The 13,287-nt window shown below is 49.7% G+C and overlaps 1 protein-coding gene across 1 annotated transcript; it reads right to left on the bottom strand.

Annotated features, from left to right (window-relative positions):
- Positions 1-2,059: 2,059 nt before the first annotated feature.
- Positions 2,060-2,551, bottom strand: LOC119395012 (protein max). The gene has a single exon (XM_037662306.2). The coding sequence runs from the start codon at positions 2,471-2,473 to the stop codon at positions 2,060-2,062; it is 414 nt and encodes a 137-aa protein (XP_037518234.1). The 5' UTR covers positions 2,474-2,551.
- Between the last annotated feature and the right edge of the window lie 10,736 nt (positions 2,552-13,287).

Here is a 13,287-nt window from a genome sequence, read left to right on the forward strand (position 1 = left end):
CCGTCTGGTGGCCGCCGGTGGATGGCATCATTCTCCGTGCCACCGCGATGCCCGCGGTCGGCACACTAGTAAGTATATTCTAGGCACTATAGTATAGCTGTATGGGCACACTACGCTTCTAACTCTGCGCTGACGAGAACGCCTCTAGCGGCGGCGCGCGCGTCCCTGGGGTGATAGCAGCTTTCGCCCGCCGCGGCCGGTGACAGCGTTTGCACCAGCTCCTTCGTGTTTTTCCGCAGTTTTGCGAAGCGTTTCTTCTTTGGCGGTCATTCCATGGCTCAGCGTCGCAGCAACAAGGTTTGTTGTGTTGTGGGCTGTCACAATACCTGCAGCAATTCACCTGGAACAAATTTTTACCGCTTCCCGAAGGGTCAGTGGAAGGAGAGACGCCAACGTTGGATACAACTTGTTCGTCGTGACAAGACATTTTGTCATTTTATTTGGTGCAGGGTGTTACGTTTTTTCAATGGGAGAGGCGCCCATGGAATGAAACATTGTTTCAGACCTGCATTAATTGTGATACACCCATTGATAATGGTCTCCGAATGGCGATATGTTTTTTCACGCTGAATTGGTATCGCGAAGACATTAATTGTAGTTCTTATTTTTGTTAGCTTTACATAAAATCTTCGTGCTAAAATCAGTTTTCTATATATCTGCAGGTACACGCGTCCACTGCCGCAGCGTGCTTGCACTAGCATGCCTGCTCTGCAGTCGCAGGTCGCGTCAATGACGCATCTGTTTCGAGAAAGCTTCAAAACAACAAAACAGAATTAAATAAAACGAGACCAATGGATAAAAATGATTACTTACTCTCAACTTCATAGTCATCGACGGAGCGTTGATGCGCGTTTGGGACACACACAGACTTGTCACCACGCTTCCGTCCTCAGAGACAAGTATATTTTACCACTATGTACAGTCGCGCTCAATATGACTTGCAACACGCGAGCGTGTGGCCTCACGAGTCTAAAGATTTCTCATTCCTTCCACTAGCCCTTATTTCTACAACTAAAAGCTGTTCTCTCACTGGGGATGTTCCCAAATAAGAAAATAATATTAATTACCGATATGAAGCATGTTGAAGCTGTGCGCAATCATTAAACTCGTGAGGCCACGCTCTCCCGTGTAGAAAATCATATTGAGGGCGACGGTACAAGACCTTCCTCGTACACAAGCTTGTCTTTATCAATATTTACTCCCCTGAAAAATTATTCCAAACCTTTGGCGGTCTGAAAATCAGCCAGCAGTTGCAGAGAAACGCACGCAGACGACACCATGCTTGCACAAGCAGCCGCGCTAGGCGCGCGTGTCGTCAGGGAGGGAAGGCTATCACCCCAGGGACGCGGAAACGGCCGCGTTGGCGCTGAACGCCGCCGCGCTGGTGGAGCCGCCTATGCAAGCGCAGTGTGCCCATAGCGGCGGTGCGTGGGCGGCATGGATAGCCACCATAGCATGGAGGAAAGAAAGAATGGTTGCGGCATGTAGTGTGGCAGAAGCTGACATCATCCTAAAACGGCCGGTCATGTAGGCTCTCTATGGTTTACCTATGTGCAGCGCTCCCGCGGTAGCGTCTCAGAACTCTGCATGTCACGCATTCCCCCACTGAAAACGCACCCATTCGGCAGGCCGCACCTTTTTATTTAGCGGTATTCTTGCTTAGTTTCCGCAGCGTTGCACCTGATGTATGAAACGGAGTGAAGGGTTGAGGTCGCCTACAGCATTTTTTCTCCTCCATGGCAGGGCACCTCCAGAAGCGCACGAAGAACGCGGACTGGTTCCACCGACGAAGCGATTGTGGCGATTTCGTCGCTGTTGCAGATAAGCAGAATCCGCGTCTCTACATGACGCCTACCTATACTGCACCAGATCCGTGCATGCGCGGACCTGCGGTGCAACTGCGGAAACGCCGACGGCGTTCTACTGACTCGCGTTGTGTAGAGTCGCAAGCAAAGCAAGCAGTACCCAACACTTTTCGAAACATCATTTGAGACAGTTGAAACTACACTTATTTATTTTTGGATGACATATGACGAGCACGGTGTCGTCCCGCGGCCGGCTACAGCCCTTCAGTCAGCGTTGAAGCACCGGAGAGGACATCGGACGGGGGCGAGACGGAGTCTCCCACAACGCTGGTCGAGACGACGCTCGAGCTCGGCGAGCAGCGGCCACCACCGCTAGCCCTCTCGATCTTCTCCAAGGCACGGATCTGATCCTCGAGGTGCTTCTTCTCCCGCTTGAGGTCCCTGATGGTGTGCAGGCGCTCCCTGTTCTGTCGCTGCATCACCTGTATGTAGTCGGCGGCCCTCTTCAGGATCTGAGCGCGCGTAGCCCGCTCCCACTGTAGAGAGGGCACGGCGTCACGCAGGCAGCCGAACGTGTACTTGATGTGGTCTCGTCGCCTTCGCTCCAGGGCGCTGTGGTGGGCCCTCCTCTCGGCCTCGATGTCCAGATCGCGTTCCTCTTCGTTCATACTGCTGGACGAACGCTGGGGAACTGAGGCGCGTGTCGGCTGCAGCGGAACTTGCGACGAGCGTTGCCGTGGAGCACGACCGTGGAATGACAGCCCAAGCGAGAGATGCGTGTGCTCGTGAAGCACGTGCGATGTGCAGCATCCGGAGGAAGAAGCTTGGGAAGAAGTAGTGGCGTCCAATATACGAGTAATATGAACCACGAGGAGTGGAACTACACGCTTCCTAATTATGCACCAGTCGTTTTTCAGTTCTGCCTTTCTTAAGTCACTGTATGTGCGCACAGACACCCAATTTCAGGCTTACCCTTCGTAGTGCGTACGGGCCATGTTTAGAAGGCGCATCATGATCATCGTCGGCGTTGAAGCCCTTCGCGTTTGTGGCGCCAAAGCTGTTGGGCCGTGGCGCATGCCATTCTGGGAGACTGAGCACGGCCGGGCAAAAGAGGAGGCGCGACTAGCGCGACGCGCGCTCTCATATTTGCGTGCGCGTCGCGTCTCTCTTCTAGCCCAGCAGTGGAGTGACTGAGGCTAGGATAGCATGTATGAAGAAAGAAATTTTAAAGGGCCCCTCACCAGGTCTGACCATATTGAGCTGACTAGCCCAATGCATACACTGGGCGTTCCCGATCACGTCTGGGAAAATTTGCGACGCTACGCTCCGCGGAAATAGGTCAAATTTCAAGCTGAACGCCGCTTTCCCAAACGTTGGCTTTCCCTTTGTCTCGCGGGCGCGCGCCCGAAGAAGGAGGGGATGACATACTACTAGGAATTTCCCTACGTTAATGTCAGTGCTCTGACATCGCTCCTCTACGTGTGCTCTGACGTCGCCCACAGTAGCACGTGACACTGCGATAATTATTTTACGCGACATGTGTAGCTTGTGTAATTTGCTGCTTGAATAGATGAATGAAACTTGACAGAAATAATAAGACACACATACTGTATGCCTGTGTGTTTTTCTTTTTTAACCGCGAATCGTAGCGGCAGGACCACGGTGTAAGAAAAACAATTTAGGTGTGGACACTCCGCCCGACGGCGCGTCCACATAATCGCCTCTTTCCTCCTCTCGGCCCCCATGTCGCAGCGCCTCCCACGCAACCGCGGCCGGCGCATGTACTATAGAAGACGAGCTGTGTGCGTAGCTTCCGTAACGGCGTTGCGCACGTGAGAAGTCAGCGAGCAGAAAGACTGCTCACGCGCTCTAAGCAAGACGCCGCGCTTTTACGTACGCAACGCTGTTAGGGACGCTATGCGCGTCGGGTGCGCCGTTTACACCGTGGCCGTATGAAAACTCGCCGTTCAGTTGCTCTATCCTCCTCCGCGTGCACGGATAAAAAAATGCAATGAGGTGAAAAAAATGAAGAAAAACGCGCGTTCGCCTCGTCGCAATAGGTTTCTTAAGCCCCCATGTCGCAGCGCCCCCCACGAAACTGCGGCCGGCGCATGTATTAAAGGGCCCCTCACCAGGCCACATAGCAAATTTTAGTTAGACACTGGAAGTTGTTGTGTGCCGTATGAAGAGCAGTATGCCGCAAGAATTTTTCAAATCGGTTCATTACGAGCTGAGAAAAACAATAATTTGTAGCGGCGCGAAACCATGATGCGAGGAGGCGAGTTTCAAACCCTTGCCACTCGCCCCGTGTAGCCTTAGGAAGCCAAATCCCTTCCCTGTCCTCTTCACTTGACACATACGCATGAACACGTCATGCGCATGCATGGTCACGTGTGCATGACGTGCCCGAGCTAGCCCGAGCACGCGAGCGGCGTTGCACGGCCGCTACCTTTTATTTTTTTTTTTTTATGTAGCGGCCGTGGGCGTTTTGTCGGCGTTCTCTGTGGTGTACTGCCTGTTTCTGTGGGACGGTCATGAAAGTTGAGACATTTGTACAGGCACGAGAGGGGCCGTATCATGAGCCAGTGCCGCATCAACGTTTACTTCGACGCGGTAGAATAAATGAGCATAATGAGTGCTCGCACGCGCCAGAACATTACTTTCGTTTCCTGGGCTGGCGTCTGCTCGATGCGCTAACCGCGGGGACACGAACGCATTGGAAAAGTGAGGCACATTAGCCCCGCATCTCGCTGCAATTCACAAAAAAAATTAAAAAGACGCACACATTCCCTTTGTGTGTTTAATTATTTCTCTCAAGTTTTATTAATCTATTCAAGCAACAAATTACACAAACTACACATGTCGTGTCAAATAATTATCGCAGTGTCACGTGCTACTGTTGGCGACGTCAGAGCACAGTCGTCTACGTGGTGGAGCGACGTCACAGCACTACCATCTACGTAGGGCCTTTTTCTCATGTACGTCATCCCCTCATTCTCTAAAGCACGCGCCCGCGAGAGGAAGGGCAAGCAGCGTTCACCTTGAAATTTCACCCATTTCCGCGGCGCGCAGCGTTGCAAATTTTGGCAGACGTGATCGTGAACGCCCAGTGTATGCATTGCGATCGTCAGCTCAAAATTGTCAAACCTGGTGAGGGGCCCTTTAAAGGCGAACATTATCTGGACGCGCTCTCCTTCGCGGCGGGCGGAGAGTGTCCACACCTAAATTATTTTTCTTACACCGTGGGCAGGACTAATCTGCCTCCGTTTCGCGTGCGTTCGTGTTCTCGTGCTTTGCGCGTCGAGTAGACGCCAGCCCTGACAACGCAACTGTATAATTTTCTACCCCGTTGCAGCTCTCATTAGGCCCATTTGTCCTCCTGCGTCTACCTAAATGTCCATGCGGCACTGGCTCTTAAAACCGCTAGTCTCGTGCCCGTACGAATGTCGCAGTTTTCATGCCCGCCCCGCAGAAACGGGCAGTACACCACCGAGAACGCCCACACAACGCCCACGGCCGCTACCGTTTCATGACGTGTTCATGACGTGTTCATGCGTATGCGTCATGTGATCCTCCGGCTCCGACGACGAAGAGGGCAGGGAAGGGATTTGGCTTACAAAGGCTACAAGGGGCGAGTGGCAAGGGTTTCAAGACATTCTTGGAAACATTTCGGTGCGCACACAAAAGACAAAAACGAAAGGCAAGAAGACAAACGACTTCTCGCCTTTCGTTTTCGTCTTGTGTGTGCGCGTCGAAATGTTTCCAAGAATGTCCTCAAACCAACTCGCCCAGCTCTCCATACTATTACAAGGGTTTGAAGCTCGCCTCTTCGCATCATGGTTTCGCGTCGCTACAAATTATTGTTTTCTCAGCTCCTAATGAACCGATTTGAAACATCCTTGCAGCATAATTCTCTTCATTCGGCCCACAACAACTTCCAGCGTCTGACTAAAATTTGCTATGTGGCCTGGTGAGTTAAGGCACGCTCAAGCGATTCGCCGGTCGTGTGCTATACTCGTGCGTGGACAACGTTTCATGGCAATGAAGGGAAAGCTACGGGGGCGGAGCTTCTGCACATGCACTTCGACGCCGAGTAGTCCGGTTTGGCGCGCGTTTCTTAGAAATGTGGAAAGTAATGGCTGCGCGCAATCAGCGTTGCAGGCCAACGCAGACGCCGCTTAGCGCTTGAGATACACGTAAACGGCTGGACCACGGCAGCAGCGGGCAGAATTTTCTCACGCCTGCAAAAGCGCAAATTGACAACATACAAAGTTAAATGAATACAGATATCTCACAGGTGTGTAGTGAGTCCTGTCTGAAAGAGCTACATGGAGAAAATAAAGTAGTAGTTTTTATATCTCACAAAGAAAATAGGGACGCGATTGTAGAACTACGTTCACTGGCAGTAAGATACGCGCGGTTTGGTCCTCTAGGCTTTGCTTCATTCCCATGAAAAGTTTTCCGCGATTATAGCGCACTGAGTGCATAATTTGCATAGAATGGTAGATCAAAGGCTGAATGACACCTGTTCTGAAAGCTGAGTTTCCTCTGCCATACAAGTCTCCTGCATACAGAAACGGATCTGACCAAGTGTTAAGGTCAAGAAATGATCATTTGCGTAGTTATAGAGGGGTTCCAAGCCCCCGCCTCCGAAATTTTTATATTTTTGTATGTCTGTATATACACGCACACGTACAAATACACGTACGAACATAATATACAGTCGAACCCTCATACATAGAATTCGCGAAAAAAAGAAACGGTAATTAGTTTGATACACCGGATAATGCGATACACAACTTTTAATGAAATAATTGTATTTGCGGTGCGCATATCGGTCCAAAAGATGGCTTCACGGCACTGCCACTTGTTAACGTAAGGAAGACGCCTTCACGGCAGGACGCGGTCTTTTTTATATGTATTTTGTATTTTCACGCGGTTTGCAGTTGGGGATGCAGTGTTACATGCAGGGGCGCATAATACGCGAGAAAACACGGTATTGATGTAAATAGCGCTTCAAATTTTTCATGCGCAGCTGTGCTTACTCGTTGGGCGCCGGAAGCATGTAGTCTGCCTTGGCCCTAATGTGGGCCTGGTTTTTCAATATCTTACTCGATGTGCCTCTTGGGATGCTCAAGTTCGTCAGTGCAGATTACTGTCCACTTTGCGGACAATAGCAGGTTCTCCTGTTTTACGTCATCTATCGCGTCAACAAAGCGAGCAGAGAAGCGAACGCTGACCCCGCAAGACGGGTCGGCGGCCGAACGACGACGAATCGTGCTGCCGGAAAGCACCTGATGACAAGCGTTAGTTTCTACTCGCTCCGCGCAGCGTCCTCCTAATCACACCGCTCAGCCTCCCAAATGCACGCGGGAAAGTCCTCTTCCGTGAGTAAAAACCAAAAGTTTGTGAGTCAAAGCCAACTTCTTAGGGCGGTTCGTACTTCTCGATGTTCGATATATCAAGTGTTCCGGCTGGTTTTTGCTGTATGTAGCCGTGGATTTTGCTATGCATTGACGTTAAAGTACTGCTGTGATCGAAATTAGTTCAATATAAAGGATAATTCGATTTAACCGACTTCGATTTAACCGACTTCGATATAGCCGGGTTCGACTGTAGGTATTTCTAAGGCCGATAGCGAAAAACTTGTCGATGAAAAACTACACCAACGAAAAGGACGCAAGAGTGACAGGGAAGATGCTACTACATCATATAGAGAGATTGCACTTACCTGCTTCCCCCCTCCCCGCCCCCCCAAAAAAGAAATGAATAAAAAATCTGGCGACGTTCTTGCTGATAACATATTCTATTTAACATTACAGCAAACTTTTTTATAGCCACATAATGACATAGACACTAGCGCGACGTCCAGCTACAGGGCAAAGTATGGTGACTTCACGCTGCAGCATAGCTAGTTGGGAATACGTGAAGTACAGAAACATACCAAATGGCTTCTCGCGCGTCGCTTTCTCGATTGTCCACTCTTGCTGTGCGGTCACCGTAGTTCAGCGGACCAGCGATGGGAGCAAGCGAAGTCGAACTTGCGTTCTGTCGTCGTCTTTGCACGCGAATGTACGGTCGACGTTTCCGATGCGCAAGCCCTAATGCATCACGTTAACAAAGTAATTCTGTGGCATTACAATACAGATGACTTAGATTATTATTGCGATAGCAATTATATGGACAGTCTCGGCTGATTTTTGCCGTCGCCGTCGCCGCCGTCATGCCGCGTATATGTATAAGTATGTATATATACATCAATACCCCAAAGAAAAGTAAATCAGAAAAATGCTTCCGAAGCGCGGATTCGAACCAGCGACCTCTGAATTCGCAGCGCGATGCGCTAAGCACTACTCCACAAAGCGTACATCCCTCTGGCAGCTAACGGCGAGCGTTATATACACACCCTTTACCGTTTGCAGTCTTCCGAGATGGAGGCGCTTATAAGCGTTTCTTCATTACCAGCGAGATGGCGCTAGGAGTGCGCGGGCGCACTTAAAGGCGTCGGCCAGCTCTCTCGCTTCTTCTTATATTTGCGCAGCGAGAACCTTGCCCTTCCGCTGTCTGCTCGCGCGGGCGCTCGAACAAACTACCGCAGTGTTCATGATTCTCAGCAGATCGAGCTACGTGGTAGCTCTCACCGCGCGTCGCGTGCGTGTAGCTAAAAGCGTTTCAGATGTCGTGCACGTAACGTACGTGTACTTTTCACGTTTGCGTATGAGAAGTCCCTACGTACGTGAAATTAAAGCTGTCTAGTAGCTGCCGGGTAGTGATGGACGCACGGTAGTCGCAGCGCGTCCATCACGGGCCGCTTTTCTTGCTAGCGCATTCATTGCTTCGCCCTTGCGGCGAAACTGTGACTTTTTTATTTTCTAACTCACTTTAGTGCTATCGTGTTCTGTGGCACTATCTGTATACTCCATCTCACAAGTTGGTTGCAGCGCTGTGGAGGCTACGGGGCTGCTTAGCCAATGGGAAGAGCGAAAATTGCTCACGATATATTCATCCGCGCCGCGTGGTCCGCTCGGTGCCCCATAGAGCCTGAGAGCGCGCGTTGGGCGAGTCAGGCGAGCAGATGACATCAATGAAAAAAAAAAAACTAACATGGCGGCACCCAACGAAGCTGGTGCCTTCCGCCTCGAATTTATCAAGTCATCGTCGTGCGCTGTGTTGCTCTTAAGTTCGAAACCGACGCTTGTGTTTGCTGTGTATTTGCGTCCTGACGCTTCGACAGCAATGTGTTCGTGACTATCTTGCACTGTTTCAAAGATCCACTCTCAAATTCCAGGAGACAAGGCTTAGCAGACATGGCTGAACAGACAGCTGATCCTAATAATGACAAAGCATACCTGATACTTTGTCCTCAGAGCGAGATGACACAAAGCGATTGCCGATTTCACCGTATATTATTACTGTCAGGGACAGTGGGCAAATAACAACCGCGAGTTCGGATCGAAGAGGGCGGTCGCGTCTTCATGGGCGCTGTCATGTTATGAGCACAATAATTAAAGGCATACGACGCATGTACATGTGAAGCGGAACTAACGTATCACGTATCGCTGTGGCGTAGCGCGGGCCAAATAATTGTCTCAACCTTGCCAATTATAAAGCAATTAAGTATAGAACTATGTGGTGCTGCGTGAGCATGGGTCTTGCTTACACCTCGTAGCTTGAGCCCTGCTGTGAACGAGCTTGTGAGATATAGTATAGAAATAGAGTACTCTATGGTATTGACGTCTGTAGGAGAATTACTAAGTCAGATGTCCCCCACCGCGTGTAGGCGTGTTTAGAAAAATCACAGGGCTCCTTGTGCATTCATCTAAGACGACTCGAAGGTAAAAGCCATTTTCTTTTTCTTCTCAGTCCATGCATTAGGAAGCCTACATGAACGACCGGTCACGTAGGCACCCTAGATGTATTTATCCTGCCCCGCCACCCTCCGAAAGCTCTGTTCGCCTAGCGTGGTTTCACACTGCCTCCAGGATCAGAGGCACCTCACCTGGTTTTGCAGTGCCTCCGTGATCAGCCCACCATTGACCAAGCTACGATGTCTTGTGATGACGGTGTACGCTTATGCCACAGGAACAAAGGAACGAGACCGCTGAACGAGAATCGACGCCAGCAGGGAACACGAGCCGTGGCTTCACGTGCCGCTGCGAAGCGCCGTCTTTATTTTCCTCTCTTGAGGTCGGGCGCTCTCCGGTGTTGTTGGCAGGCCCAAAGGAGGGCGCTACAGTGGCATTATATGTGGCGTTACGTCACATGACGTCGCGCTAGAATATGTGACGTCATGATGACATCATACGGTGACGTCATTACGTGATCATTATTTTTGTACCACTCCTCCCTTACGCCGCAGGACGCGAGACACCGCCGGTCAAATTTCGTTTTTAGTGAGGCGTATAAGCCTTCCGCCTTGAAAATTTATCATATCACAGACGGTTAACGTCTCAATATCAACTCAACATAACATTTCCTTGCTAGACAGCGGCCGTGGCTACACAAACGTGAATGGTACGCGGTGAATCCATGATATTGCACATGGAGCCAAGCCATAGAGTTACATAGTACAAGCAACGAAGGGCACACCTAGCGTGAGTCATCCTGAAACGCCTCCATGCTCGATCTAGTTGTAATGCAGAGTTCTGCTGCTTTTCCAAATAGCTTTACTCAAAGCTTGCACAATAAAAGGCACTGCAAAAAAGCATTTGAGTTTACATTTAATCCTTTAACCAAACGACCGCAAGGCAAGCAAAATTCCTCTTATGGTACTGTTTAAATGTCTGTTAAGAATTCCTCACTAAGCAAGAGGCAGGTTCAGCCAAAACAAACACTGACCGCCATAACAATGAACCGGCTGAAGACATTAGACGACTTTAGAATTGCGTACACTAAGCTTTGCGTTAGCGTTTGCCGCAGCTGCGCATGCGTCGTATGCTAACCTCTTGCGGGCCTCGTTAAGTGACGGAAATAGCGGGCGACTGTAAGGACCGCTAACTGAGCGTACGCTATTATCATGCATATAAAACTGCCTATTATCATGCATACACGTGCGGTGCCCGAACCGTACGGTACGTGCGCCCAAGTGACACGGGCATACCAGTCAAGCCTTAAAAAATGCTGCGTTACCACACGCTTCGGATGCCGCGTGCACGAGTACGATGACAGTGGCGCCGTCGCCGCCTTTCGGTTCACATGAGATACTGCACTGTTTAAGCAAGAATTTCGGTCAGGATAAGGTAACTCCGGTCTCGTGTTTAGATTTTGCGGTTGTATACTCCCCATCATACATCAGGTACAACGCTGTGGAAGCTAGGAGTTCCGTCAGCAGAATGTCAACGTGGCTTTTTCGGCTAGTTGGTTAAATGCATCAAAAGGTGTCCGCTTGTCCTATTGTGTCTTAATCTTTCGTGTCTGCTAGCGCTATGACCCATTTTGCAGCAAAATGCGTTGGTCTGCGTGTCTCGCGCTTGCATTTCGTCGTTCTAAACGTGGCCTCCGCGATTGGTTCCGGTAGCGCACAGCCGGAGCCAATCGCGGAGGCCACGATACGAAAACTAAAGAGACGCTAATCAATCCAAACCAGCCTATTAAAAACTGTATAAAAGACGGAGTTTGTTTATTTCTAAGACAGAAAGCACCTTTATTTATTACTGAGCGTTGAAAGGAAAAAGAAATCACATTACGGGTGCTAAAATGATTGAATGATTTCTTGGTGCGAACGCATCTGCTGCAAGGAGTCTCACTAGCTTCCACAGCGCTGTACTTGATGTACTAAACGGTACTAAATGGTACCTGATGTACTTTTAGTACGTCACATTGTCAACGAGTGAACGAAGTCGCGAATTACAAAATTGCGGCTTTTACATTGCCTTTATGCAAAATGAGTACTGGATTTGCGTTCTCATAAAGAAAATGAAAATGCATTGCTGTAAGAGACACTTGTTTATTGTTTTCTTGATGCCTTCGATAATTCGGCATTCGGTTAATTCGGACATTTTTTTCCGGTCCCTTGAAATTCGAATTTACGAGCTTTTACTGTACTATCATTTATTGAACCATTGCACACTTGTGTTTGTCGTCTTCGTTCCACGAACCAAATAAACAGGGTAGTGTATGAGTATAAACTTTGTTTAAGCCTTCTTGAAAGCGCCTGCCAAAATGCTGATTAATCGACGACCCCCCACCCCCAACTACAGCGATTAATAGCTGAGCTGTCTGAAAGGTTAATCATTAACGGTCATCCCTAAGCCAGAACGTATTTTCTTAAAGGGACACTACAGGCAAATATTAAGTCGACGTTGATTGTTGAAATAACGGTCCAGAAACATTGTAGTGCTACTTCTGCGCCAAGGAAGTGTTTATTTTGAAATAAAATCACGTTTTAGTGGTCCGCATCGCGTTAGCGCACTTCAAATCACCCGCCTGAAAGCGGTGTTTCTCACGTCACTGCTGTCGCGCCCAGCGTTGCCCGCCTTTACTGCGCGGCGGCGTGCGCCATTCGGGCATCCGGCAACATCACATGCATGCTGCATTTTGTCGAACTTTCTGTCAGGGCGACTTTCACGAGGGCGCAAAACAGACGCGGCAGTACGCGATACCGAAACTACCACTGAGACGCGACCGCGTGAGCGAAGCAGGGTGTTTGAACCACGCGCGCCGTTCCCCATGGCAACACCAAAGAGGTTCTTTTTTCCGTGAATCGAACCGAAACGAACAAGCAGCATTTTATTACGTCGCTTGATGCACGGAAGGTTCTTTTTTTATTACTGCTAGTTTGATTACTAGTGATTTATTTTAGGCAGACTCTCATACGTCATCGGGATCACTTAAAGGGGCCCTGCAACACTTTTCGAGCATGCTCAAAAAGCGCTGCCGATCGGTAGTCGAGGCTCCCGAGAACACGCAAGCCAAATATTATAGCGATGCGCACGGCCTGGAATTTACAATAAATTCTCAAAGTCAGCTGAAAATCGCTCCCTCTTCTCTCGACAAATGATGTATTAGTCCGCAAAATATGACGCGATTGTCGGCAGTTCCACCATTGGCTGATGTTATAATCACGATAACACCCTCATTATTACTTTCGTTGTTAATTTTGAGTTCAATAAGTAGATAATATGTATGTTTATATTCTGTTATCGCGTTAAAAACGCCGAACAAACATTAATATTAGCACTTGCGGTCTCACCGACAGCTCGTCTCCTCGTAGTTGCGTGGTTCCGTTTTCTTCGCCATGCGCAGTGCCGAAAACGTGAATATTTCTGTGCTTTTGACCATAGCCGGTTGCCGTTGAGAGTGGCAGCCGTTCGAGTGTTGCCTCGTCAGCTGGGAACTGCATCGTCGGCACGTTCGCACGACCGACCGAGGCAGCCGTGCAGCATGTCTCCGATAACAGTGCTGGCGTCCGGTAATGGCGCCGCTTCGGGGTCGTCTGCCAGTGCCGTCTTACGAGGCGGTGTATCGGAGTATGGGCCGAAAC

This window comes from Rhipicephalus sanguineus, chromosome 5, assembly GCF_013339695.2.
Source record: "Rhipicephalus sanguineus isolate Rsan-2018 chromosome 5, BIME_Rsan_1.4, whole genome shotgun sequence".
Lineage (NCBI taxonomy): Eukaryota > Metazoa > Arthropoda > Arachnida > Ixodida > Ixodidae > Rhipicephalus > Rhipicephalus sanguineus.

What these genes read in the sequence shown, in the direction of transcription:
- LOC119395012 (XM_037662306.2), bottom strand. Translation starts at nt 2,473, where the DNA reads ATGAACGAAGAGGAACGCGATCTGGACATCGAGGCCGAGAGGAGGGCC.